The sequence below is a fragment of the Rhinoraja longicauda genome, chromosome 5, assembly GCF_053455715.1.
Source record: "Rhinoraja longicauda isolate Sanriku21f chromosome 5, sRhiLon1.1, whole genome shotgun sequence".
Taxonomy (NCBI): domain Eukaryota; kingdom Metazoa; phylum Chordata; class Chondrichthyes; order Rajiformes; family Arhynchobatidae; genus Rhinoraja; species Rhinoraja longicauda.
Window position 1 is genome coordinate 67,155,261 of NC_135957.1, and position 27,158 is coordinate 67,182,418.

General features: G+C 43.1%; 1 protein-coding gene across 2 annotated transcripts in view; it reads left to right on the forward strand.

Moving 5' to 3' along the window:
* The window catches only part of me1 (malic enzyme 1, NADP(+)-dependent, cytosolic), a 325,940-nt gene that overhangs the window by 268,472 nt on the left and 30,310 nt on the right, over positions 1-27,158 (forward strand). For both annotated transcript variants that reach the window (XM_078399713.1, XM_078399714.1), the window contains exons 10-11: positions 11,858-11,963; positions 13,421-13,563. In XM_078399713.1, coding sequence (XP_078255839.1) covers positions 11,858-11,963; positions 13,421-13,563 — 249 coding nt within the window. The remainder of the gene's footprint in view (positions 1-11,857; positions 11,964-13,420; positions 13,564-27,158) is intronic.

Genomic DNA, 27,158 nt, shown 5'->3' on the forward strand with positions numbered 1-27,158 from the left:
CTCTTAATGCATCTGTGTTCTCAGTGGTTTGACCCACCAGGTATTACCGTCACTATTCCTCAGCCAGAGAGTAGTTGTTTTAAATTTGGTAGCAGAACAGAATGTAAGATGGTGCCAAAGCATGGTAACTCTTTGCGCGCTGGTCTTAGAAGAGGATCTATTATCATCTGATATGATTGCTCTACTCTTCTAAATCTCTTTTACCTTTTGTACTTATGTTTGGCTTGAGTGTATTCGTGGATACGATTATCTAATTTGATTAGATAGCACACAAACAGAAACTTTTTTTACTGTTTCAGAAGTTCATAGGTTCCAGGAGCAGAATAAGGCCATTCGGCGCATCAAGTCTACTCCGCCATTCAATCGTGGCTTATCTATCTTTCCCTCTCAACCATTTAGAACTGAGATGAGGAAAAACTTTTTCAGTCAGAGAGTTGTGAATCTGTGGAATTCTCTGCCTCAGAAGGCAGTGGAGGCCAATTCTCTGAATGCATTCAAGAGAGAGCTGGATAGAGCTCTTAAGGATAGCGGAGTCAGGGGGTATGGGGAGAAGGCAGGAACGGGGTACTGATTGAGAATGATCAGCCATGATCACATTGAATGGCGGTGCTGGCTCAAAGGGCCGAATGGCCTCCTCCTGCACCTATTGTCTATTGTCAACCCAATTCTGCCTTCTCCCCTAACCCCTGACACCCTTACTACTCATGAATCTGTCAATCTCCGTCTTAAAAATATCCATTAACTTGGCATCCACAGCTGTCTGTGGCAACGAATTCCACAGATTCACCACCCTCTGACTAAAGCAATTCTCAATACGTGGCAATAATGTGACAATCTACATACATCTGTTAAAGATGCTGAGTGATCTGCTGAATTCTTCATTTACCTTTTGTTTAAAAAGTGAAGCAGCCAAGATGCCGAGCGAATTTGACTTAAGATAGCTAATTTTGTGGCTTGATACGCTTGCTGTATAGGATTTATGAATACATTGAACAGGGGCGACAGTCCATTGCTGAGCTACTAGTGAAGGAAAATAAAACGCATCTTTTCCGAATTTTATTCACAAGAGGTCTGCCTACTTTTTTTTTTACATAGTAACAATTTCTTCCTTTTGTGAATAAATCTGGATCTGGTGTTCATGGTGACACCACCCTTGTGTGGTGCAATGTGGCGGATAAAAGCTGCAACCACTATGCTCAATATCCCTTCACTTCTCGAGCTGACAACTTGTCCAACCCCACCCAGTCAAAGTGCACGTTTATGGCCAGCTGCCCAGATTGAGAAATGCACAGACTGAGCCGTCCTGCAAAGAATAACAAAATGGCAATTACAAAGCCACAATTTATGTTTCTTTAAAACATTCTGCACCATTTAAATCCAAGCAATCTTGCTCCCTTGAGCTGCAAACATTTGCATTGCATGTCCTGCGCTCATTGAGTGTTTCTGCACTCCTCACTGTTACTGTGGGGCTGCGGAAAGTCTGGGAAACAACATCATAAGTTCATTAGCGATAGGAGCAGAATTAGGCTATTCTGTCGATCGTCTACTCCGCCATTCAATCATGGCTGATCTATCTTTCTCTCTCAACCCCATTCTCCTGCCTTCTCCCCATAACCCCTGACATCCATATTAATTAAAAATCTATCTATCTCTGCCTTAAATATATACATTCACGACCTCCAGAGCCTTCTGTGGCAATTACTTCAACAGATTTACTACTCTCTGACGAAAGACATAAGGTGACGGAGATCTTCAGAGCCAGTATTTATGAGGCTTGACCCAAAATGTCACCCATCCATATTCTCCAGGGATGCTGCCTGATCTGCTGAGTTTGCACCAGCGCTTTTACCCAGCATCTGCTGTTCCTTGTTTCTACTTTATGAGGACCTTGTGGATTAAGGAATCCTCGTTGTGAACAAATGGTTCAAAAGGTATGAAAGGTCTGTGCAACATCGAGGCTATGACCTGGAAAATTATGGTTGTTGGTAATAAATTAGCGTGTCTAACAGAACAGTCTGCTCTTCACAATTGGAATTTAACATTTTAATGGAGCCATTCTATTAAACAAAAACATCTATGGCAAAACAGTGATTATTGGATCATGTTTTACTGCTTAAGGTAATAAAACACCTTTCCTTTATTAATCTCTGAATGATGTCCCTTGATACAGCTTAAATAAACAAATGGATAAAATGTATGTAGAATAGGTAAAATGTATGTGAGAATTTTCTACCACAAGAAGGTTCATGTTAATCTGCTGTGCTTATCTGTTCTGGAGCATATCCACTATTTACCTGGCATTTACTATTTAGCAACTGACTGAACTTCAAAGTACTTCATGTTCATAAGTCACAGGAGCAGAATTAGGCCATTCAGCCCATCGGGTCTACTTCAATGGATAATAGACAATAGGTGCAGGAGTCGGCCATTCGGCCCTTCGAGCCAGCACCGCCATTCACTGTGATCATGGCTGATCATTCTCAATCAGTACCCCGTTCCTGCCTTCTCCCCATATCCCTTGACTCCGCTATCATTAAGAGCTCTATCTAACTCTCTCTTGAAAGCATCCAGAGAATTGGCCTCCACTGCCTTCTGAGGCAGAGAATTCCACAGCTTCACAACTCTCTGAGTGAAAAAGTTACTTTACCATTCAATCATGGCTGATCTACCTTTCCCTCTCAACCCCATTCTCCTGCCTTTTCCCCACAATCTTTGACGCCCTTACTGTCAATCTCTGCTTTAAAAATACCCAATATCTTGGCCTTCACATCCGTCTGTGGCACCTCATTTACTGTAAAGCTCCTTGAGCGATCCAAAGGACTAGCAGAGAGGACACAAAGGTCTGTGGATCACATGGTGATCAGTAGCTGACAGGCACTCTAGCCTAAATTTCACTTTATTCCGATGTTAACAGAACTCATGCAAAAAGGCACAACGTGCTGGAGTAGCTTTGGAGAACATGGACAGGTGACGTTTCGGTTGGGGACCCTTCATCGGATTGATTCTGGAGGGGGGCAGGAGGAGGAATGCTGGAAGAGAGGAGAGGCAAGACAAAGCCTGGCAGATAATGGGTTGATGTAGGTGGGGGGTGGGGGCTTGATAGGCAGATGGTGAACGTAGGCCAGAGATGAAAAGACAGGTGTGAAACAAAAGGATTGAAGAGTTGCGAATTGTGAAGCTGGAGGAAGGAATGTAAGGTGAGGGGAAAATAGGTACGAGCCCAGGTGTGCCAGAGGGGGAAGGAGGAGATTGTAGGGAAGAGGGGGAGAATCTGTAGTTATCTAAAATTGGCGAATTTAATGTTCATACCATGGGGTTGTAAGCTCCTGGAGGTGTTGTTCCTCCAGTTTGCATGTAGCCTCACTGACAATGGAAGAGGCCAAGACAGAAAGGTCAGTATGAGAATGGGAAGAGAAGTTAAAATGGTTAGCAACTGGGAGATTCTGCAGGCCTTGGCGTACTGAACGCAACTGTTCAGCGATAAGGTGGCCAAGTCTAAGCTTGGTCTCGCTAATGTACAGGAGGCAGCATCGGGAACACCAGGTGCAATAGATGATGTTAGAGGGGGTGCGCGTGAACCACTGTCTCACCTGGAAATACTTCTGGGGTCCCTGGATGGGGACGAGGGAGGAAGTTTATGGGCAGGTGTTGCATCTCTTGTGGCGGCAGGGGAAAGTCCCCAGGGAGGGGGTGGTTTGGGCGGCTTGAGTGAACCAAGGTGTTGCGGAGGGAGTGGTCTCTGCAGAAAGCGAAGAGGTGTGGGGATGGGAAGATGTCACTGGTGGTGGGATCACATTGGAGGTGTCAGAAATGTCAGATGGTGATGTTTTGGATGCTGAAGCTGCCAGGGTGAAAGGTGAGGACCAGGGGAACTCTATGCTTATTCCTTCTGGGAGCGTAGCTAACGTTGCTTTCTATCATGGAATGCTCCAAGTGCTCAAGCTATTTTCAGTATGGATCCCAGATGTAACAAATGGCTACATTAATGCATGATTAAATCTCAACGCACTATCTTGCGAGGGGGACTGGGTGCAGTTGTTATTTTCTTTGATTTTACAGGCACCTATCCATCCCGCTTTCAGATTCTGTTCGAAGTGCTATCATTTAACTATTCCTAGTCTTGACTATTCCTTGTCGTTACTTTGGGCGGCACGGTGGTGCAGCGGTAGAGTTGCTGCCGTACAGCGTTTACAGCGCCAGAGACCCAGGATCAATCCCGACTGCGGGAGCTGTCAGCACGGAGTTTGTACGTTCTCCCCGTGCCCGCGTGGGTTTTCTCCGAGATCTTCGATTTTCTCCCACACTCCAAAGACGTACAGGTTTGTAGGTTAATTGGCTTAGTACAAGTGTAAATTGTCCCTAGTGCATGTAGGATAGTGGTAATGTGCAGAGATCGCTAGTCAGTGCGAACTCGGTGGGCCGAAGGGCCTGTTTCCTCGCTGTATCTCTAATCTACGCTGGTTGTGGCAGTATTTATTGAGTATACCAAACCAAAGGCCTTAATTTCCTAACGCTGTATCCTCTTTGTTATGTGTCTATATTGATTGGAATAGGACAAATGAAGGAGTTTGATCAACTTTGAATGTGGGTACCATTCCCTTGCCACAATCCTTTCTATCAGACCTTGTATGGTTTGTTTTGGAAGAGTTGGCTCGTTCAAAATAAACTGTAAGTTCTGTGCCTTGCTGATGAGGGCGTTGAGACCACAAATCCCATCATTCATCTGATGTTGCTGACAGATACTTTGTACATGTCTAGCACATGGTTTCCACTACACTCCTCTGCCAGTCACAAAGTGCCGTTCAATGCATGATGTAGCACGCACATGATTTGAGAAATGTGTTCAGCATAGAATAATAGACAAGATAAAGTACTGATTATATCTACAAGTGATTTAATTATGGCTGATGGGTGGAAATTGCTTTCAGAAGTTCTTGAAAATATAGTAGTGTTTGGTACAAAGTTGTTTTCATTCTACTTTGTCCTGAACTTCTTGCAGCCTTTTCGTCTGCACCTATATCAAAACCAAAGCTGTTTACTTTTCAGTCCATGGTGTGATGATATTATGGAATCTGTTAAATATACAATGCCGTAATTAGGAATACTTTGGCTTTAACATGAAACCGCACTCTCTGAGTTAGTGTGCAGACTCGTTGGAGCGAATTAAATTGGATTTTGATTTGCACTGTAGCTCATTACTCTCTCTCTCCATATCTGCATTAACAAGAACTTGTTGTGGAATTGGAATCCAAATGGGCTTATCATATCATATCATATATATACAGCCGGAAACAGGCCTTTTCGGCCCACCAAGTCCGTGCCGCCCAGCGATCCCCGTACATTAACACTATCCTACACCCACTAGGGACAACTTTTACATTTACCCAGCCAATTAACCTACATACCTGTACGTCTTTGGAGTGTGGGAGGAAACCGAAGATCTCGGAGAAAACCCACGCAGGTCACGGGGAGAACGTACAAACTCTGTACGGACAGCACCCATAATCAGGATCGAACCTGGGTCTCTGGGTAAGGCAGCAATTCTACTACTGGGCCATTGTGCCACCCCAGCCCTCTCATAAGCTAGTGTAGTCTCAATCTTCCAAACAAGGTCATTGTGACCCTTGCATTTTTTTAAATTTGCACTTTGGCTGCAAGTGTAACCGTACAACACATTCTGCATTCTGGTATTTTTCTCTTCGCTCTACGTGTTCTACTTGTGCATTGATTGATTGTACTTATCCAACAGCAATACCAAGCCTCCACGTGGAGTGGTACCGAGCCTGCTCTAAAGGAGATTCTCAGTGACGTTAGGGACAGAACCCTTTAATCTCTTCTTCAGACTGATTCAGACTTTATTTTACCCATTTGCAATTTTTATTTGCTTCTAATGTAAGTTCCTCAATTTCCGAGACCTATTGCTAAATTCCTAGAAAGATTCAAGTGGCAGCAAAACTCCACTCCCTGCCTTGCATTCTGGCAGAGCCCACAGATTGTTTTTAAGCAGAGTGGCAGCAGAACACTGACCAAAGCCAGCAGACTGAGTCGTCATCACACCTCACTGTGTGGATCCGTGATCCAGAAGCGGCACGGTAGCGCAGCGGTAGAGTTGTTGCTTTACAGCGAATGCAGCGCCGGAGACTCAGGTTCGATCCTGACTACGGGTGCTGCACGGGAGTTTGTACGTTCTCCCCGTGACCTGCGTGGGTTTTCTCCGAGATCTTCGGTTTCCTCCCTGGGATTTCTCTGGGTTTGTAGGCTAATTGGCTTGGTAAAATTGTAAATTGTAAATTGTCCCTGGTGTGTGTAGGATAGTGTGAGTGTGCTGGTCGGCACAGACTCGGTGGGCTGAAGGGCATGTTTCTGCTCTGTATCATTAAACCCAATGAAATTAAACTCAGACTTCAGCATTCTGAAACAGCAAAGAAGAAGCTATTCCTAAATCTAGTGGTACGTGCTTTCAAGCTTCTGTATCTTCTTTCAAATGGGAGAGGGAAGAAGAGGTATTAACTGGGGTGTAAAGGGTGACAAAGCACAGTGAGCAATGTGGTGGCATCCTCCGCTCAGTGGGTTATTGTCTTTGAATGGGTCTGCCCAAGTTCAGGATCAGCTTAAGGATGAATGGCTGAGTGCCCTGCTGTTCCTGGCGGAGCTACTACTGACGACAGCCCGTATGATTTTGCTTATTAGAATGATTTTTTTCTTCTGTTTACTATTTGAAAACTGGAATGCTCCCAATAGAACAATAAGTTACTGTTTCTACCGAAAAACGCTGGAAGCACTCAGCGAGACAGCGGGATCTGTAGACAGAGGAAAATAGGTAATATTTTGTTTCATTGCCTTTAATGTGGCGGAAACATATTAAGTATTTACAGTGAAAATAGACTCAAAGTGCCGGAGTCAGTGGGTCAGGCGGCATCTCTGGAGGTTTCAGGTTGGCCCCTTCATCAGACCCGAAACGTCACCCATCCTTTTTCTCCAGAGATGCTGCCTGATACGCTGAGTTACTCCAGCACTTCCTGTCTTTCTTCGGTATAAATCAGCATCTGCAGTTCTTTTCTACACACGTACTTAGTGATTTTGTTTTAAATTTTGCGTTTCCAAAAGCTACATTCAATTTATTTTTCCTTTCATTGTCCTGCATGTTTTCTCGTGGCAACTTCCTTCATGGTGGAACTGTTCGATCTTGACTGCAGCCAGTTACAATAGGTCACTTCATAAACTGTTACATTTCAACAGATCTAAACTCAAATAGCCACCTTTTAACCCTTTGATAAACAACCAAACAACATCCCTGTGACTAGTCAACTGTTTGGCCGAACATTTACTCTTGGTCCACCCAGGCCTGCTGGATTTCCCAGTTGCAGACCATTTTAGCTCCCCTTCCCGTTCCCATACTGACCTTTCTGCTCTTTGCCTCTGTTGCCACTGTCAGGCCACATGCAAACTAGAGGAACAGCACCTCTTGGATAACTCACAACCCAATGGTGTCAACGGTGAATCCTCCAATTTCAGGTAATTAACTTAATAAACAACCCCCTTTCTTCCCCTCTTTTCTTCCCTCCTCTCTTCCCTGTGCTCCACTTGGATGCACAGCCCTCTCTACTTCCACCTCTCCTCTCCCCCCCCACCCTCCACTGCCGCCACCCATCCCCTTTCACCTACATTCCTCCTCTGGCTTCACATTTTGTGCCTCTTCTATCCTTATCTCATTGTTATTTTCATCTTGGGCTTTTCTTCAAGCGTCTGCCAATTAAGAACCCTCCTCACCAATATCTAACTATCATTTGCCAGACTTTGTCCCTCCCCCACGTCCCTTCCAGTCTTCTACCCCCCCCCCCCCCCCCCACCACTACAATTCGTCTGAAGAAGGGTCCCCACCTGAAACGTTGCCAATCCAATCCTGAAATGCTGCCTGACCATCTGAGTTACTCCAGAGTAATATTCCCAATATTACTAAAATTAATCACAACTTGTACAACTAGTTTGAAGACCGTGTTTTTAAAAAAAAATGGGATGATGGTCCTTGCTATTGTTTAACCTGAACAGCACATTTTGTCAAAACTTAATGGCTGACATTCTTTCCTGTGGTTTTAAGGTATCATTTTCCTAGCGTGCAGCACGCCGATGCTTTTCTAGAGCTCCCATAGCAACTCACTTCCATTTTAGGTAGACACAAAATGCTGGAGTAACTCAGCGGAACAAGCAGCATCCCTGGAGAGAAGGAATGGGTGACGTTTGAAGAAGGGTCTCGACCCGAAACATCACCCATTCCTTCTCTCCAAAGATGCTGTTTGTCCCACTGAGTTACTCCAGCATGTTGTGTCTACCTTCAATTTAAACCAGCATCTGCAGTTCTTTCCTACTCACTTACATTTTATCTAGGGAGAGACTAATGATTGAAGGAAACTTGATGCAGGTCCAGGTCCAGTTCTGAGCTGCAGGCGTGTGGCAAGGAGGCAAGTCTCAATGATTGGGGTAGGGCTGGGCAAGTGTTGGGCTTGCACCCAATCTTGAGTTGGGGGAAGACACAAAATGCTGGAGTAACTCAGCGGGTCAGGCAGCATCTCAGGGGAGAAGGAATGGGTGACGTTTCGGGTCGAGACCCTTCTTCAGACTGATGTCAGGGGAGGGGGCAGGACAAAGATAGGATGTAATAGGAGACAGGAAGACAGTGGGAGAACTGGGAAGGGGGAGGGGAAAGAGAGAGACAGAGGAACTATCTGAAGTTGGAGAAATCAATGTTCATACCGCTCGGGTGTAAACTGCCCAAGCGAAATTTGAGATACTGTTCCTCCAATTTGCGCTAGGCCTCACTCTGACAATGGAGGAGGCCCATGACGGAAAGGTCAGACTGTGGGAGGGGGAGTTGAAGTGCTGAGCCACCGGGAGATCAGGTTGGTTAAGGCGGACTGAGCGAAGGTGTTGAGCAAAACAATCGCCGAGCCTGCGTTTGGTCTCGCCGATGTAGAGAAGTTGACATCTGGAACAGCGGATACAATAGATGAGGTTGGAGGACATGCAGGTGAACCTCTGCCTCACCTGGAAAGACTGTTTGGGTCCTTGGATGGAGTCATGGTGGGAAGTAAAGGGACAGGTGTTGCATCTCCTGCGGTTGCAGGGGAAAGTACCTGGGGAGGGGGTGGTTTGGGTGGGAAGGGACGAGTGGACCAGGGAGTTACGGAGGGAACGGTCTCTACGGAAAGCAGAAAGGGGTGGAGATGGGAAGATGTGACCAGTAGTGGGATCCCGTTGGAGGTGACGCAAATGTTGGAGGATGATTTGTTGGATACGCTGCCTGATGGGATGAAAGGTGAGGACAAGGGAGACTCTGTCCTTGTTACGAATAGGGAGAGGGGGAGCAAGAGCAGTGCTGCGGGATATAGAGGAGACCCTAGTGAGAGCCTCATCTATAATGGAAGCAAGGAACCCTCGTTTCCTAAAGAACGAGGACATCTCTGATGCCCGTATGAAACACCTCATCTTGGGCGCAGATGCGGCGTAGACGGAGGTTGGGGGATGTTCTTCAAAGATATTTAATTATGTAGCACAATTAAACAGCGTACAGTGTAATAGAATTTCTCAGCTGGGGTCACCTGTGCACAGTCACAGCAGATCTAGATTTAATATTCTAGTGTGAAAACAAATTTAGAGCCAGATTCCTTCAAACTGTTTCAAAGTGTAAGATTTCCTGATAAAAAATGCCCTGGGAAATGCTGCCATCTGCTGGGAACAACGAGGAGAGGCAATGTGAACGAAACGGTATAATTTTAGAGGTTTGGAGTCAAGAGTCTTTAATTATCTTATGTACTGAAACTGAACAATGAAATTTGTACTTGCAACATCATAACAGGTAAATACAATACCCAATAGATAACATAACAATAAAACAAACAAAACAAAGTTCAATACATTTTTAAAAACAATATGTGTGCAAAAACAAAAGTCCAATGTCCCTAGTCCGACCAAAACAGTTCATAGTTTGAAGTTTAGCTGGTATTTGTTGGGTTCAATGGCCTGATGGTTTTTGGGATTAAGCTGTCCCTGAACCTGGACGTCACGGTTTTCAGACTCCTATACCTTCTTCCTGATGGCAGGTGTGAAATGAGCGTGTGGCAAGGGTGATGTGGGTCCTTGATGACGTTGACTGATTTTTTTGTAGCAGCATCTCCTATAGATCTCTTTGATGGTGGGGAGGTCAGTATTCGTAATGGGCAGTATTGTAAGTATAACTCTGAGAATGATAACCCACTCAATTCATCCTGTGATTAAAATTTAAAAAATGGACCATTTATTGATTTGTTTAGCTCAGCTTGGAGATACAGTGTGGAAACAGGCCCTTTGGCTCACCGAGTCTGTGCCAACCAGCGATCGCCTTGTGCACTAGTTTTATCCTGCACACGGGGGACAATTTACAGAAGCTCATTAATCTGCAAATCCGCACCTCTTTGGGATGTGGGAGGAAACCGGAACAGCCGGAGAAAATCTGTGTGGTCACAGGGAGAATGTACAAACTCCGTACAGACAGTACCCGAGGCCAGGATCGAACCTAGGTCTCTGGCGCTGTAAGGTAGCAACACTATCATTGCGCCACTGTGCTGCCCTCATTAGTCTGGCTTTTGAAATTGTGCCCATGGTCCCAGACACTTTACCACGAGAATCTGTCACCAGATCATACTGGTCGGGCCACTATATCTTTGCGATGTATAACTGCCAATTGTACTTGTGAACAAAACCATCAGTGATGGAAATGGAGGTGATATTAATCCATTGTTGACGTCCTTGGGCACGCCTCAAACCCCGCTCACCATTAGAAATTGCCAAACTAAGTAGCATAACAAACTGTGGTGAATGGGATGTGCCATCATGTTGCCTGTCATAATGTAGAAGCTAGTTGGGCGGCACAGTGGTGCAGCGGTAGAGTTGCTGCCTAACGGCGCTTGAAGCCCCGGAGACCCGGGTTCGATCCTGACTATGGGTGCTGTCTGTACGGAGTTTGTACGTTCTCCCCATGACCGCGTGGGTTTTCTCCGAGATCTTGGGTTTCCTCCCACATTCCAGAGACGTGCAGGTTTGTAAGTAAATTGGCTTGGTATAAATGTAAATTGTCCCTAGTTTGTGTAGGATAGTGTTTATGTGCAGAGATCGCTGGTCGGTGTGGATTCGGTGGGCCGAAGGGCCTGTTTCCATGCTGTACCTCTAAACTAAACTAAACCAGTAGAGTTGCTGCCTCACAGTTCCAGAAACGTGGTTTCAATCCTGAGCCCGGGTACTGTCAGAGGGTGGTGAAGGTGTGGAATTCTCTGCCTCAGAAGGCAGTGGAGGCCAGTTCGTTGGATGCTTTCAAGAGAGAGCTGGATAGAGCTCTTAAGGATAGCGGAGTGAGGGGGTATGGGGAGAAGGCAGGAACGGGGTACTGATTGAGAGTGATCAGCCATGATCGCATTGAATGGCGGTGCTGGCTCGAAGGGCTGAATGGCCTCCTCCTGCACCTATTGTCTATTGTCTATTGTCTACTGTCTCTGTGGAGTTTACACATTCTCCTTGTGACTGGGTGCTCCAGTTTTCTCCCACATCCCAAAGATATGTGGGTTTGTAGATTAATGGACCGCTGTAACTTGACCCTAGTGTGTAAGGAGTGGATGTGAAAGTGGGTTAACATAGAACTAGTGTGAAGGGGTGATTGATGGTCGGCATGGACTCGGTGGGCCACATGATCTGTTTCCGCGCTGCATCTTTCAATAATTCATTAATGATGGCTTGTGATTCGGTATGGGGAGAATCTGATGCATTGTATTTTGTACAATATTTTTTAGAATAAGATGCCAGTCCTATCATTTTTGTTTTTGTTTTTAAGGGACGTGCCAACCTGACTGAGGAGAAGTTGATGTTTGCTCACCCACACCGTGAGGTGAGGGACCTGGCTGACGCAGTACAGATTCTCAAACCTACCGCGCTATTAGGTATGTTAGATTTTTCTTTCTTGGTGTGTGTACTCCAGTGTGGTCTTGCTCCTCATTACTGTACCTTCTAACCAATGTCTAAAGCTCACCTCTTCAAGAATACTCTCATACTAATTGCAGTGTTTAAACCCATTGCATTGGGTTTCATGTAGTCGGTGAGCCGTTTGCTTCTTGTGCTGCTAGATTTACTCTGACTTCGACGAAGAGAGAGCAGTACGTTTCATTCCAGTTTTCTGATTAATTTGTGCTTCATTCTCCTTCTTCTTCCACCCTGCATTGACTCCTTTCGGGCTGTTGCTCAACTGCCTTTTCTAGATTCTGATCGTTGAACAGGATAAAAGCCCATTCCTTCTCTCCCGAGAAAGCACATTGCAGCAGGTCTCACATTCAACACAGTCACATTTCTAAGATCATCAGCGGATCAATGCAAATATATCACAGGCATTTCTTTCTTTAATTGCAAGTATAAATATACAGTGAATGGTGCTATAAGTCATCTACATTGTTTTCTTTTAACCGCAATTAGTCATGGAATTCTATGACCATGATTTTCACTGTCATTTTTAACAATCGTACAGATGTTATTATGCAAGAGCTCAGTGACTGAGAAATCAAGTTATGAAGCTATTTTAACAAAATTTGATTTAAAAAAAGACTTTCACTAATCAAAGACTAAAAATAAAATAAAAATGTTGTCAAATCCCCAACTGACCCAGCAACTCTGTCAGTTCTACCCAATCTGGTAGCCATGCAACCTCATCTCTACGTTTCATGGTTGATTCCTAAAGTTTTTCAAAGTTGTCTATTAAGCTACATCCAAGGAAAAGCTAGAAAAGCATGTAATGAAGGGAAGAGAAGGATGTACCAATGGGCTTAGATGAAGAGTCCATAATCCTCTGTCAATTACTATTTGGACTGAATGGACTGTTACCATGCTGTAGTCTTGAAATTCTATATTGATACTCGGCTGTTATACATGCACGACCTAAAACTTTCTTCTCATAGTTGGATAATAGTGCTTGTTAAGGATGAGTGCCACAACTTCCATCACCTGTTTCATGCAAAAATCCCCAGCCCACATGCATAAAAAGTGGAGGCTTGTTTTAACTGGTGCAAGTATCTAAAAATTCTGGGAACATTAGCTGAGCCTTGCAGTCACTCAACAATATAGACAGTATTGGTTTAAGAGCTGCAATTTGTTCAGCGGCAAGCTATTACCTCACAGTTATCCTGTTCCCTGAAGCAGATCGAACTTCATATATGAATTCTCTCTTTTGCTCATTTTTGCTCACATTTTTAGGCCAATCAAACTTAGTTCCAGATGTTCCTGCTGTTTCCCCCCTTTGTTGAACTTTAACTGAATAATATTTTGGCCTGGTGTTTTTCTTTGGTCTGTGGGTATCACACAAGCTGAATGGAAATCCTTCACATTGATTTTATTTGCCTGTTTCTTCCAGGAGCTTCAGCAATTGGAGGTGCATTTACTGAGCAAATCATCAAAGACATGGCATGCTTTAATAAGCATCCGATTATATTTGCTTTGAGCAATCCAACCAGCAAAGCAGAATGCACTGCTGAACAATGCTACCACCTGACTGAGGTATTGTAACTCATTTATAAAGGCAGCCTGACTTTCAGAGGTAACTAGAGCCTAAATTATAGTGACAACACCAACAATAGCTCGGGTAGTTGCGAACTTTACATTCATGGCATCTTTGAGTGTAACCTTGTTTGAGTGCACCAAATTAATGGCCTGCTGATCATGATTGTACTGTCAATAAAAAAATATATATCAGAAGTGCAGCAAAATCCAGGCTAAATGTTTGAAAAGCAATGCCTGAAAATGATTACTTTATATTTGTCTTTGCTATTGTGACTTTAAATTGGCCATCCAATGTATCTTGCCGCTTTTTTGTGTGACTGTTGGCAAATCAAATTCCTTGTATGTTTACATACTTGGCTAATAAATAAATTACTTACAAAAGAAATGATCAGAAGAGCAGCAAAATCCAGGGTATTGTTTGAAATGCAATGCCTGAAAATTATTACTTTACCGGGAGGCGCCGTGCATGGCAGCCTCACCAAAAGCCTGTCTCGTCATTTTCTTCTTTTGTTATTTGGGTCTGTGTTTACTTGTATGTGTACTTTTAGTTGTTGTATTATGTGGGGGTGGGGTTCGGGGAAACCTTTTTTATCTCTTTCCTTGACGGAGATGCGACTTTTTCATCGTATCTCTGTCTGCACTGTGGCTTTGACATTGTGGAGCTGGCGGTCCCTTTGTTAGGGATCGATTGCGGGAGCTCCAGTCGCAGGAGCTTCGACCGCCCCGATCGCGGGAGCTTCGACCGCTCCGATCACAGGAGCTTCGATCGCCAACTGCGGGAGTTTCGATCGCCCCGACTGGAAGTTTTGATTGCCCCGACCGCGGGAGAAAAGGAGGAAGTAAGTTATTTGTCTTCCATATGAGGTCGACGAAAAAACAAGATGGACGTTCTGCCTGCACTGATGAGGACTCGGAGGGAGTGCAGTGATCTCGATGTTTTGCGAGGACATGGCTCAAGGAGGACATCCTCGAGTGCGAGTGTGGACGGCTTTCTGACTGTTCGGGCGGACAGGGACTGCTGAGAGACTGACAGCGGTCGGTACAATTCTGGTCACATCACGGTGAAGGAGCGTGTGTGTGTGTGGCAGGGACATTGAACTGATGGCTGGGGTCTCTGCTTATGCTGTGTGCCCTGGGGATTCTCACACGCCACTGTGGTGGCTGTTTAAGTCTATGTTTAATTTTTATGTGGTTATGTAGCTTGTTGCTTTTTTGTACGACTGTTGGCAAATCAAATTCCTTGTATGTTTAATCCTTGGCTAATAAATTAATTACAAAAGAAATTATCAGAAGAGCATAAAAATCCCGGGTAAATGTTTGAAAAGCAATGCCTGAAAATAATTACTTCATATTTGTCTCTGCTATTGTGACTTTAAATTGGCCAACCAATAGAATTAATTCATCGAGCAGATTTCCAAGCATTCTTTGGTAATGAATTTAGTTTGATTTATTGTTTGAGTACTGAATGTTAACAGAAAATGTTATTCTGGTAGCAGGCTCAGAATCAGCAGATGAAATTAATTTTGTGAGGAAAAAGCATTGAGATTTGAGTGACTTTTGATAGCATTGTTATGTGACCAGGGAGCTAGGTTTAGTTTGGTTTGGTTTATTGTCACATGTTCCGAGGTAGAGTGAAAAGATTTGTTGCGTGGTAACCAGTCAGCAGAGAGACAATACATGATTACATCCACAGTGTACAGATACATGATAAAGGGAACAGTGTGAATAACGTTTAGTGCAAGATGAAGTCCAGTAAAGTCTGATCAAATATAGACCGAGAGTCTCCAATGAGATGGATACTAGCTCAGGACTGCTCTCAAGTAGGATGGTTTAGTTGCCTGATAACAGCTGGGAAGAAACTGTCCCTGAATCTGGAGATGTGCGTTTTCACACTTCTGTACCTCTTGCTCGAGGGAAGAAGAGGGAGCGGCCGGGGTGCGACTTGTCCTTGATTATGCTGGTGGCCTTGCCGAGGCAGCGTGAGGTGTAAATGGAGTCAATGGAAGGGAGGTTGGTTTGTGTGATGGTCTGGGCTGCGTCCACAATTCTCTGCAATTTCTTGCAGGCTTGGATGGATCTGATCCCAAACCATGCTGTGATGCATATGGCAAGAGAGGCTATGGGCTCTTTGGTCCACTAAGTCCATGCTAATATTCATGTCCACCTACATTAATCCCATTTGTTTGCAATAGGACTGCATCCTTCCACGCTTGCCTGTTTAAAAGTCGTTCTAAATGTCTCTCAAAGTAATCATACCTGATTCCACCACCTTCTCTGGCAGCACGTTCCAGATATCAACCACTTCCTGATTTTAAAAAAAGAACTTACTCGGCAAATACTCTTCAAATCTACCTTTAATAATAATAATAATGCATTACATTTATATAGCGCTTTTCAAACACTCAAAGACACTAGAGTTTCTTAAGTCTATGTTTTCTTGTTTTTGATACGTCTAATGTGGTAAAAAGGTTTTGACTATCTTCCCAATTTATGCCTCTTGTATTCTAATAGACATCTATCTCCTCTCAGCCTCCTTCAATCCTGGGAAACTAGTCCCATCCCGTCCAATCTCTCCCTGTAACGAAAACATTCTCCAATCCAGGCACCATCCTGGTGAAGCCCCTCTGCACTCTCACCCAACTTTCCTATAATAAACACAAAATGCTGGAGCAACTCAATTGGACAGGCAGCATCTGTGGATAGAAAGAATGGGTGACGTTTCAGTCTGAAGAAGGGTCTCAACCCGAAACTTCATCCATTCCTTCTATGCTGCCTGTTCCACTGAGTTACTCCAGCATTTTGTGTCTATCTTCGGTGTAAACCAGCATCTGCAGTTCCTTCCTACACATCTTTCTTATACTGTGACAACTAGAATGCTCCAAGTATGGCCCAAACAGTGTTTTATAAAGTTGCAACATGATGATCCGACTCTTATATTTTATGCTCCAAGTTGTCAAGGCAAGTAAAACATAGGCCTTCATCACCACCCTATTAAAATCTGTTGTCACTTTCAGGAAATTATGGACTTGGACCCTATGGTCTCTCTGTTCATCGCCATTCCTAGCACCCTATCATTTATGTAAATATCCGTCGCTTATCTGACTTCCCAAATGCACCAACCTGCTCCTGACAAGACTAAATACCATTTGTCAGCGTTTTGCCCAACTATATCCTGCTATAGCCTTAGATAACCTTCCTTGTTATCCACAACATCACCGATTGTTGTGTCATCTGCAGATTTACTGATCTGTAAGTGGTTTCTCTTAAATTCACATCAAAGTCATTAATACAATATATCACAAAGAGGAAATGCCCCAGCAGCAATCATTCAATAGACAATAGGTGCAGGAGTAGGCCATTCGGCCCTTCACGCTAGCACCGCCATTCACTGTGATCATGGCTGATCAGTACCCCGTTCCTGCCTTCTTCCCATATCCCTTGACCCTGCTATCTTTAAGACCTCTATCTAACTCTCTCTTGAAAGCATCCAGAGAATTGGCCTCCACTGACTCCTGAGGCAGAGAATTCCACAGATTCACAACTCTCTGGGTGAAAAAGTTCTTCCTCATCTCCGTTCTAAATGGCCTACCCCTTATTCTTAAATTGTGGCTCCTGGTTCTGGACTCCCCCAACATTAGGAACATGTTTTCTGACTCTAACGTGTCCAATCCCTTAATAATCTTTTATGTTTCAATAAGATCCCCTCTCATCCTTCTAAATTCCAGTGTACACTAGCTCAGTCGCTCCATTCTTTCAACATATGACAGTCCCGCCATCCCAGGAATTAACCTCGTAAACCTAAGCTGCACTCCCTCAATAGCAAGAATGTCCTTCCTCAAATTTGGAGACCAAAACTGCACACAATACTCCAGGTGTAGTCTCACTAGGGCCCTGCACAACTACAGAAGGACCTCTTTGCTCCTATACTCAACTCCTCTTGGTAAAGGTCAACATGCCATAACCTTTCTTCACTGCCTGCTGTACCATTCATGTGGACATTAATTTCCATTCAGAAAAACATCCTTCAACCACTCCTCTCTGCCTCTTACCAACGAGCTATTTATGGATCCAAAGACAGGCACAAAGTGCTGGAGTAACTTAGCAGATCCGGCAACATCTCTGGAGAAAAGGGATGGGTGATGTTTCGGGTCGGGACCCTTCAATTCGAAAAAGGATGGGTGATGTTTCGGGTCAGAACCCTTCTTTGAGCTGAAAAATGGTCCCGACACGAAACATCGCCCATCCTTTTAATCCAGGGATACTGCCTGACCCGCTGAGTTACTTCAGCACTTTGTGTCTATCTTTGGTAGAAACCAGCATCTGCATCTATTAATATGATTTCAGAAGCACATACTATTGTGATGGGATGTGGGGGGAGTCAAATAATAATTTGTGAGCAAAAGGAAACTACACAAACAGTACACCATTTGATATGCATCTTTAATGTGTAAGAGTAATAAGATATTTTCAAACTTTATGTTATAATGATTTTGCACCAAATTTTATAAATCTACATGAAAGTATAGGATACGGAAAGTATACAATGCTGGAGTAACTCAGCGGATCAGGCAGCATCTCTGGAGAAAGGAATAGGCGATGTCCTTCATGAGTTACTCCACCGTTTCTGGTCGAAACCCTTCCTCAGACTGAATATATGTTGCTGGAACCAGGATAGATTAATTTAATTGTCTTTCTGCTGACTGGTTAGCATGCAACAAAAACTTTTCACTGTACTTTGGTACACGTGACAATAAACTAAACTATACTAAACTAATTGTTTAAAATAAAATGTGTCCAGTCTTAAACACGTTGTAAAATTCCGGAAATTATTACTCCGAGTAGAGTTTGTTGCTTCAACTGTTGTGTGTGTACAACTGTCTGTCAGCACTATTGATATCATATCATATCATATATATACAGCCGGAAACAGGCCTTTTTTTCGGCCCACCAAGTCCGTGCCGCCCAGCGATCCCCGTACATTAACACTATCCTACACCCACTAGGGACAATTTTTACATTTACCCAGCCAATTAACCTACATACCTGTACGTCTTTGGAGTGTGGGAGGAAACCGAAGATCTCGGAGAAAACCCACGCAGGTCACGGGGAGAACGTACAAACTCCTTACAGTGCAGCACCCGTAGTCAGGATCGAACCTGAGTCTCCGGCGCTGCATTCGCTGTAAAGCAGCAACTCTACCGCTGCGCTACCGTGCGCTACCTGCACATATGCAGTGTGTTTGTGAGTTGTTGGCCCCGTTGTGATGATGAATTTTTACACAAGAGCAAAAGTTCGCTATTCAGACATTATCCCATGAATAAGGAACTGTCCAAATTTGGTTCTGCAAAACTACACGTTATTTGTCCAAAAAGTGTTGTGTGTAATATTCTGCTCTGTCTTGTTCAGAGAGAGTCCATTGTAGTCATTATTTGCTCAGTTCAGAATTGAGTCTTGCCTTGGTTTTTGCACCCAGCTGCATAAAAGCTATTATTGGAACAAGGGACCTCCAATGTAATCGGGTGTTCACTGTTATGATGATAGAGATGCTGAAACTCTTAAGTGCCAAAAATGGTCAACAAGGGGTTGCAAGTTCATGTCAGTATTTCTGACCCACATTCGTTAGAAGGGGATGTTTTGTTCAATCCACTTATTGGACACCTTCCAAGGATGTAACATCGGAAAAAATAAATCTCCCTAATTTAGGCTCATGTAAAGGGCACTCCACCAAGAATGAAAAAGGGCTGTGTCCATTTACTTCATTATCCACAAACTATTCAGGCAATCTGAAAACCTTTTTTAAATTTCAGAATTCCTTTGGCAAGGTTCCCTTGCATTGTTGGGCTACAGTGGTGAGATGTGTTTTGAATTGCTCGAGATAAAATCAGCTGCAGAATCACTGGACTATATGTTGAAATGGGATAGATAGACACAAAGTTCTGGAGTAGCTCAGTGGGCCAGGCAGCGTCTCTGGAGAAAAAGGATGGGTGACATTGCAGGTCGGGACCCTTCTTCGAACTCTAAATTTAAAATTGGATGTCTTCTCCCTGTGTATAATGTATACCAAGATCCTATTTATGTCTCTAACAAACTTCAGAAGTCGTCATCTACTGCATAACTGGACATTGGGCATTTCCCTTCACTCCTTGCTTGTTTAACTTGACATCATTTTCTTTCTCACTCATTCTCTTCTACTTAGGTCTTACTTTGCCCAGAGGACTACTTGCAATGTGCAACCTTTCCCTCTTCAATTATGAGGGCCCCCTGCACATGACTGAAGAATTTATCCAGTCTTTATTTATTCTTATGGGTTGAGCTTTTCCTTAACCTTGAACTACACTTTTGTAACCCCCTGCTTCGAACATAAGAAAGAAAAGGTTAAAATAATAAATACAGACACAAAACGCTGGAGTAACTCAGCGGGTCAGGCAGCTTCCCTGGAGAAAATGGATAGGTGACGTTTTGGGTCAGGATGCTTCTTGAGACTTATTATTAAAATAATAATATGTTTATAATAATAACATTTTAAATAATAAAAGTAATAAAAATCCTTAAAACAAATAATTTCAAAGCATCTTAACCATAAAACAACAAGCTGTCCCTGAGTGAATGGTCAATCTTATTAGTCATACAGCGTGGAAACAACCCCTTCAGCACAACTTGCCCACACCGGCCAACATTAAGATTATTAAGGGGTTGGACACGTTAGAAGCAGGAAACATGTTCCCAGTGTTGGGGGAGTCCAGAACAAGGGGCCACATTTAAGAATAAGGGGTAGGCCATTTAGAACTGAGATGAGGAAAAACTTTTTCAGTCAGAGAGTTGCGAATCTGTGGAATTCTCTGCCTCAGAAGGCAGTGGAGGCCAATTCTCTGAATGCATTCAAGAGAGAGCTAGATAGAGCTCTTAAGGATAGCGGAGTCAGGGGGTATGGGGAGAAGGCAGGAACGGGGTACTGATTGAGAATGATCAGCCATGATCACATTGAATGGCGGTGCTGTCTCGAAGGGCCGAATGGCCTCCTCCTGCACCTATTGTCTATTGTCCCATCTACACTAGTCGTACCTGCCTGCATTTGGCCCATATCCTTCGAAACCTGTCCTATGCATGTATCTGTCTAAATGTTTCTTAAATATTGCGATAGTCCCTGCCTCATCTACCTCCTCCAGGAATAGACACAAAAAGCTGGAGTAACTCAGCAGGACAGGCAGCATCTCTGGAGAGAGGGAATGGGTGACGTTTCGGGTCGAGACCCTTCTTCAGACTGGTTAACGATAAGGGAAACGAGAGGTATAGACAGTGACGCGGAGAGATAAAGAACAATGAATGAAAGATATGCAAAAAATTAACAATGATAAAGGAAACAGGCCATTGTTAGCTGTTTGATGGGTGAAAACGGAAAGCTAGTGTGACTTGGGTGGGGGAGGGATAGAGAGAGACGGGATGCCGGGGCCAGCTGAAGTGAGAGAAATCAATATTCATACCATTGGGCTGTAAGCTGCCCAAATGATATATGAGATGCTGTTCCTCCAATTTGCATTTAGCCTCACTCTGACAATGGGGGAGACCTAGGACGGAAAGGTCTGTGTGGGAATGGGAAGTAGAATTAGTGTTCGGCAACCGGGAGATCAGGTAGCTTCAGGCGGGCTGAGTAAAGGTGTTCCGCGAAACCATCGCCCAGTCTGCATTTGGTCTCGCCAATGTATAAGAGTCCACATCTTGAACAACGGATACAGTAGATGAGGTTGGAGGAGGTGCAAGTGAACCTATGCCTAATCCAGCCCAGTGGTATGAATATTGATTTCCCTCCACGCTTTCGATCCAGATATAAGGTCTCAGCCCAAAACATTTAACAACCATTTTTACCCCCAAAAATGCTGCCTGACCTGCTTAATTTCTCCTGCAGACATTTTTTTGCTCTGATGTTTACTGGTTGGTCCATGTAGCAGAGAAGTCTAGTGATGAGCAAGCAAAAATGAAGGTAGAGCATGCAACAGATCATGAAATACGACTTGAACTTCAGATGGTGCACCCGTAGCTTGTCAAAGGCCATGTTATTGTCCCAGGAACCAAAATTGATTTACTGGATCCATCTTCTATCTGTTTAAAGCCTCCTTAATGTGAGATTATGACTGCTGATACAAGCAACTGGACAGAAAATAAAGAGTTGTCAATCAAGCCCAAAACCTGATTTCCATTTAGCCACTGATCCATCAAATGGCTTTTGAGTAATAAGGCAGTGTCTGTGACCATTGGATTTTATTTTTGAGGTGCATTTCAATGAATAGTTGTAAAGTACTTTGATAAACCCTGCTATTGTAATAAAGTATTTAATAAATTTAGAAAGCACATATTAATGTTCCTTTAATCCTACTTAAGTGGTCTTTAACATTTTTTTTAAAAAAGCAGTCTGAAGAAGGGTTATGACCCGAAATGTCACCCATCCTTTTCTCCACAGATGCTGCCTGACCCGCTGAGTTACTCCAACACTTTGTGTCTATCTTTGGAATAGGTATTCACTGGCTTCCAAACTTCACTCATTCTTCCAGTTAAGACATTGGGTCTTAACCTTCATAGACCACAAACTGGCTTCCAAACATCTCTCTCACTTCCACAACCCTCTCCTCCAGCAAAACTTAACATGGCCTTGTGGATATCTTTGTCATTAAGATTAGAAATGATATGAGGAAAACCTTTTTCACCCAGAGAGTTGTATGAGGAAAACCTTTTTCAACTTCTTCACCCAGAGAGTTGTGAATCTGTGGAATTCTCTGCCACAGAAGGCAGTGGAGGCCAATTCATTGGATGCTTTCAAGAGAGAGTTAGGTATAGCTCTTAGGGCTAACGGAATCAAGGAATATGGGTAGAAAGCAGGAATGGGGTACTGATTTTGGATGATCACCCATGATCATATTGAATGGCTGTGCTGGCTCGAAGGGCCGAATGGCCTACTCCTGCACCTATTTTCTACATTCTTTGTTACTTCTCTTCCTGTACCTGATCCCCGAACCAAATGCCCTGGTCTCCAGGTCTCTCCCCACTCCCCCTCTTCTAATATCTCGACCATCCCTGAGTGACCAAGAGAGGGCCATTATTAATAACAACAAGCAAAGTTGCTTATTGTTTCATCGAATATTGTATGATCACCAGTTTAGTCACCACCAGGGTTACAGAATAAGAGTGAGATCTCATCTTGTTCACTAGACCATTTCTGACCCCCTTACTTATTGATGTATGTTTACTTTGTAATACTGTGTTTCCCAAAGATGCTATTGCCATTATCATTCAGATCTGAGTTAATCAACAAATTCCAACCCTTCATCCATGTATCCTTTTCAACTATCACCCCATTTCTCCATTTCCTATCAAAGTCCAAGCTTCTGCCATAACGCTTAATGAATAACTAGTTAGATAACCAGAGGAGTATGATCATATCCAACTGAACGTTAGTGAAGCATTAGAGAAACAGCAATCACCTGCAATGGTGTCCTTATGAAGGTCGCTCTTTGGCCCCTTCCTATTTCTTACGTATGGGATCCCCCTTGGTAACATCGATAAAATGCAAGGCCAATTCTACGTGCACACTGACACCCAGTTCTTAACCCAAAAGTGTGTTATTATTTCTTTTCAGGCCAGGTATAAATAAGAGGATGTGTATTCTTTTGCTTTAACAAGATACTTGCAGTTAAATGCATTATCGGAAATTTCATATCCAATGAATTGCCACCTGAGTTGAACAAGGAACCGATTATTACTTAACCAACTTCTATAACTAGTTAATGATTTTATTGCCTATATTTTGCTGTACAAATAATGGTGAAGCAGTTGATCTTATGCATTGGGTTAAACTGAGAACAACATGTGGGACTGGGTGAAATCTGGAAGCTGGTGTCTGTGATATTCTATTAAAACACAGGCTCTGCTATTCTGGTCCCTGTTGATGAAATCTGCACAGATCGTGGAAATGGTGGAAATTTAGAGTAGTTCCCTGTTCTTATCAGATGAAAGGTCGATGAAAGAAGTTGAAGTGTACACTGTGGAGAGCATCTGTATTTTTAATTGTAAATAATTTAATAAATTTATAAGCACCTCTCAGGTTTGGAAGAAAGTCTTACGTCATTTTCCCCGCAGAAGATCTGTTGTAGACCTTTTCATTAAATTACTTATTTGGAGTCATAGAGTGATTCAGTGTGGAAACAGGCCCTTCGGCCCAACGTGCCCACACTGGCCAACATGTCTCAGCTACACTGGTCTCACCTGCCTGCGCTTGGTCCATTACCTCCAAACCTGTCCTGTCCATGTACCTGTCTAACTGTTTCTTAAACGTTGGGATAGTTCCAGCCTCAACTACCTCATCTGGCAGCGTGTTCCATACGCCCAGCACCCTTTGTGTGAAAAAGTTACCCCTCAGATTCCTATTAAATCTTTCACCCTTCACCTTGAACCTAAGTCCTCTGGCATATTTGTTCTTCTAATTTCAGTTGACTAGATTTTTTGTCTAGAATGTTTTCTAATTTCCTAGTCATATATGATATGATACGATGGAACTTTATTTTTACCAGGAGGGAAATTGATAATTTGACATATCTGTACGTCGCAATGTTTCCTGAACAATAATCTTTAGCTATGATTATTTGCTTTGTTCACTGATTGTGTCTTGAGAATTTATTCCCTACTTGAACAGCCTTCTGTTTGCATCATGGGCTCAATTGCCAGCAGTTTCCCTACAGAGTGTTACACGATGCCCAAGTACAAGAAATCTCTGCTGACAAACCTGCAAAAAAGCTTTTGATCGTTGATGTAAATAAACAGTGAAAGCCATTCCTTGGACCCACTTGACAAAGTCCAGGCCTGTCTATTTTTAATGGTAGAAGAATGCTGAACCATTGCCTTTGTCAACAACTTCAAGTGATCTTATGTCCCTCTAAGCAATAGGATTTAATTGCAAATCTAATTTAAACACTATGCCTCTGGGGCTTTAAGGGATTACTGCATTGTCAACAAAGTGTAATCTTAAATTATAGGTTCATTCCCCAAAGATAGGCTTGCACCAGAAAAACCATGATTAATGTCAGAGTAGTGTTAACTGAATTAATGTATCAGTTTAATCAAACTTAAAATGTTCCAATTATGGTATCCATTTTGTTAAGTGTTTGTGGTTCAACAATCCTGCCTATAAGGAATCAAATGGAACATGGCTAATTGAGGAGTAGATACAGTACATAAACTTCATCCTCCAAGAGTACATTATCAAAGCACTTAACTGTAAAGCACCTTTTGTCATTAGAACAAAACATCACCATAACTGGTGGTGATGCTGCCATTAGGTACTCTTTATCCTTACGGATGAATAAATGTTTTAGTCCTTTTAATATTTGATGTTCCCCGATAACACTTTTGTAGGTAGCTGGAAATATGTCCTTCTTTCATTGGTCCTAAGCATTGCAAGCTTGTAACTTGTGCAGTGCAATCTGTGCCATAATTCGGCTCTGTTGCCTTCAAAGTGCCTTCAGAGCGAAGGTAGAATATGCCTCCAATTATGGTGACACTTTATCAAGAAATAAATAAAAATTATTGATATCTGTGGATCATTTCACCTGAAACTGTTAAAATAAAATAAAAATAGTGAGAATAAAGGAAGTTAATACCTTCAGCTGCACTCAAATCAAGCAAGACAGAAAAAAATGGATCTTTAAATATGTTTTTTAGCTATAACTTTAGGTATTTTCATAAAGTTATTGTTTTGATGACTGCCTTTGGGGAGGTGAAAGACAGAGTTCCAATTTATGTCCAATTCTTTATAGCAAACTTGGTAGGAAAAGCTGCATAACTTGTAATAATTTATCAAAGTATTTACAGTTGACCTCAGAATCATTTTCAATCATTGTATTGTACAGTTCACTCACACTGGAAAATAAATCCTGCAGAGGAAAACAGAAATGTTATAATTTCTAGTGAATTAATTTAGAGTCTTCTACTTGAGAAACATGGCAGAGAGAAATCGAAAACAGACAGAACACTGGAAGATCTCAGTGGATCAAGCAGTATCCATGGAGATGTATATCTAAGAATGTCGGTGTGCAGCATGCTAATATGCGAGGGATGTTTGAAATAAAGGGGGAAGTGTTGGGCTTTTGAAGTCATTAAGATGGATGTGACCAGGACGTGATGGGATCTATCCCAGGTTCTCCCCTCTCCCATCGGGCAAAAGGTATCGGAGTGTGACAACGATCGCTTCCAGATTCAGGGATAATTTGTTCCCAGCTGTTATCAGGCAACTGATTCATCCTACAGCAACTAGAGAGTAGTCCTGAACTACTATCTACCTCGTTGAAGATCCTCAGACTATCTTTGATCGGACTTTACTGGCTTTATCTTGCACTAATGGTTATTCCCTTACCATGTATTTGTACACTGTGAATGGCTTGATTGTAATTATGTATTGTCCTTCCACTGAGTGGTTAGCATGCAACCAAAGGTTTTTACATGACAATAAGCTAAACTGTAACTGAAGGTTATTTAGAGAGGAATGAGAGGAAATTGTGGGATGTATCACGAGCGAGGTCAGAATTATTAAGGTAAGATTATTAAGGGGTTGGATATGTTAGAGGCAGGAAACATGTTCCCAATGTTGGGGGAGTCCAGAACCAGGGGCCACAGTTTAAGAATAAGGGGTAGGCCATTTAGAACAGAGATGAGGAAAAACTTTTTTAGTCAGAGAGTTGTGAATCTGGAATTCTCTGCCTCAGAGGGCAGTGGAGGCCAATTCTCTGAATACATTCAAGAGAGAGCTAGATAGAGCTCTTAAGAATAGCGGAGTCAGGGGGTATGGGGACGAAGCAGGAACGGGGTACTGATTGAGAATGATCAGCCATGATCACATTGAATGGCGGTGCTGGCTCGAAGGGCCAAATGGCCTACTCCTGCACCTATTGTCTATTGTCTAATTGCCCACACATAACTGCTCCTAAGAAGTTGTTTGTGAGCCACTGCCTTGAGCCATTGGAACCAGTGAAGGCACAATCACTGCCTAAAACACAAAGTGCTGGAGGACCTCAGGATTCTAGCATCTGATGTTCCTTGTGTCTCCGTGCTACCACTGTTGTTTTGTGTGCAGTTCCATGAGCTGGATACAAATGCTGTGAAAATACTGTATGCCTGCATTTTGCCAAACTGAGTAACATGAGCCCTAGAGAGCCTGTAGCTGGGTTTGTTCTCAGTTGTTTCAACCTACGTAGAGGAATCAAACGAATACCTAACATGGGGGGGGGGGAAACAAGGATAATGGACGTTAATGCAAGTAAGGGCACAAGAGGCAAAAATGGGATTGTTGCTTTGAAGAAAATTTATGAATAGTAATAAGGAATTCTGTTCTCTAAATGATTGATTCGGTCCAATGATATAAGTGATGATGATTTTTGTTAAACAAGCTTATAAGAAACAAGTAAATGGGCCTGTGCACGCAGAAGCCATGACATTGAATGATGGGACAGATTAACAGGAACAGAAGTAAATTATTGATTAAATTATGATTGAGAGAAAATAGTCAAGGCATTTGGGATTGGGAGCGGTGAAGCCAAAAGGATATTGGCATC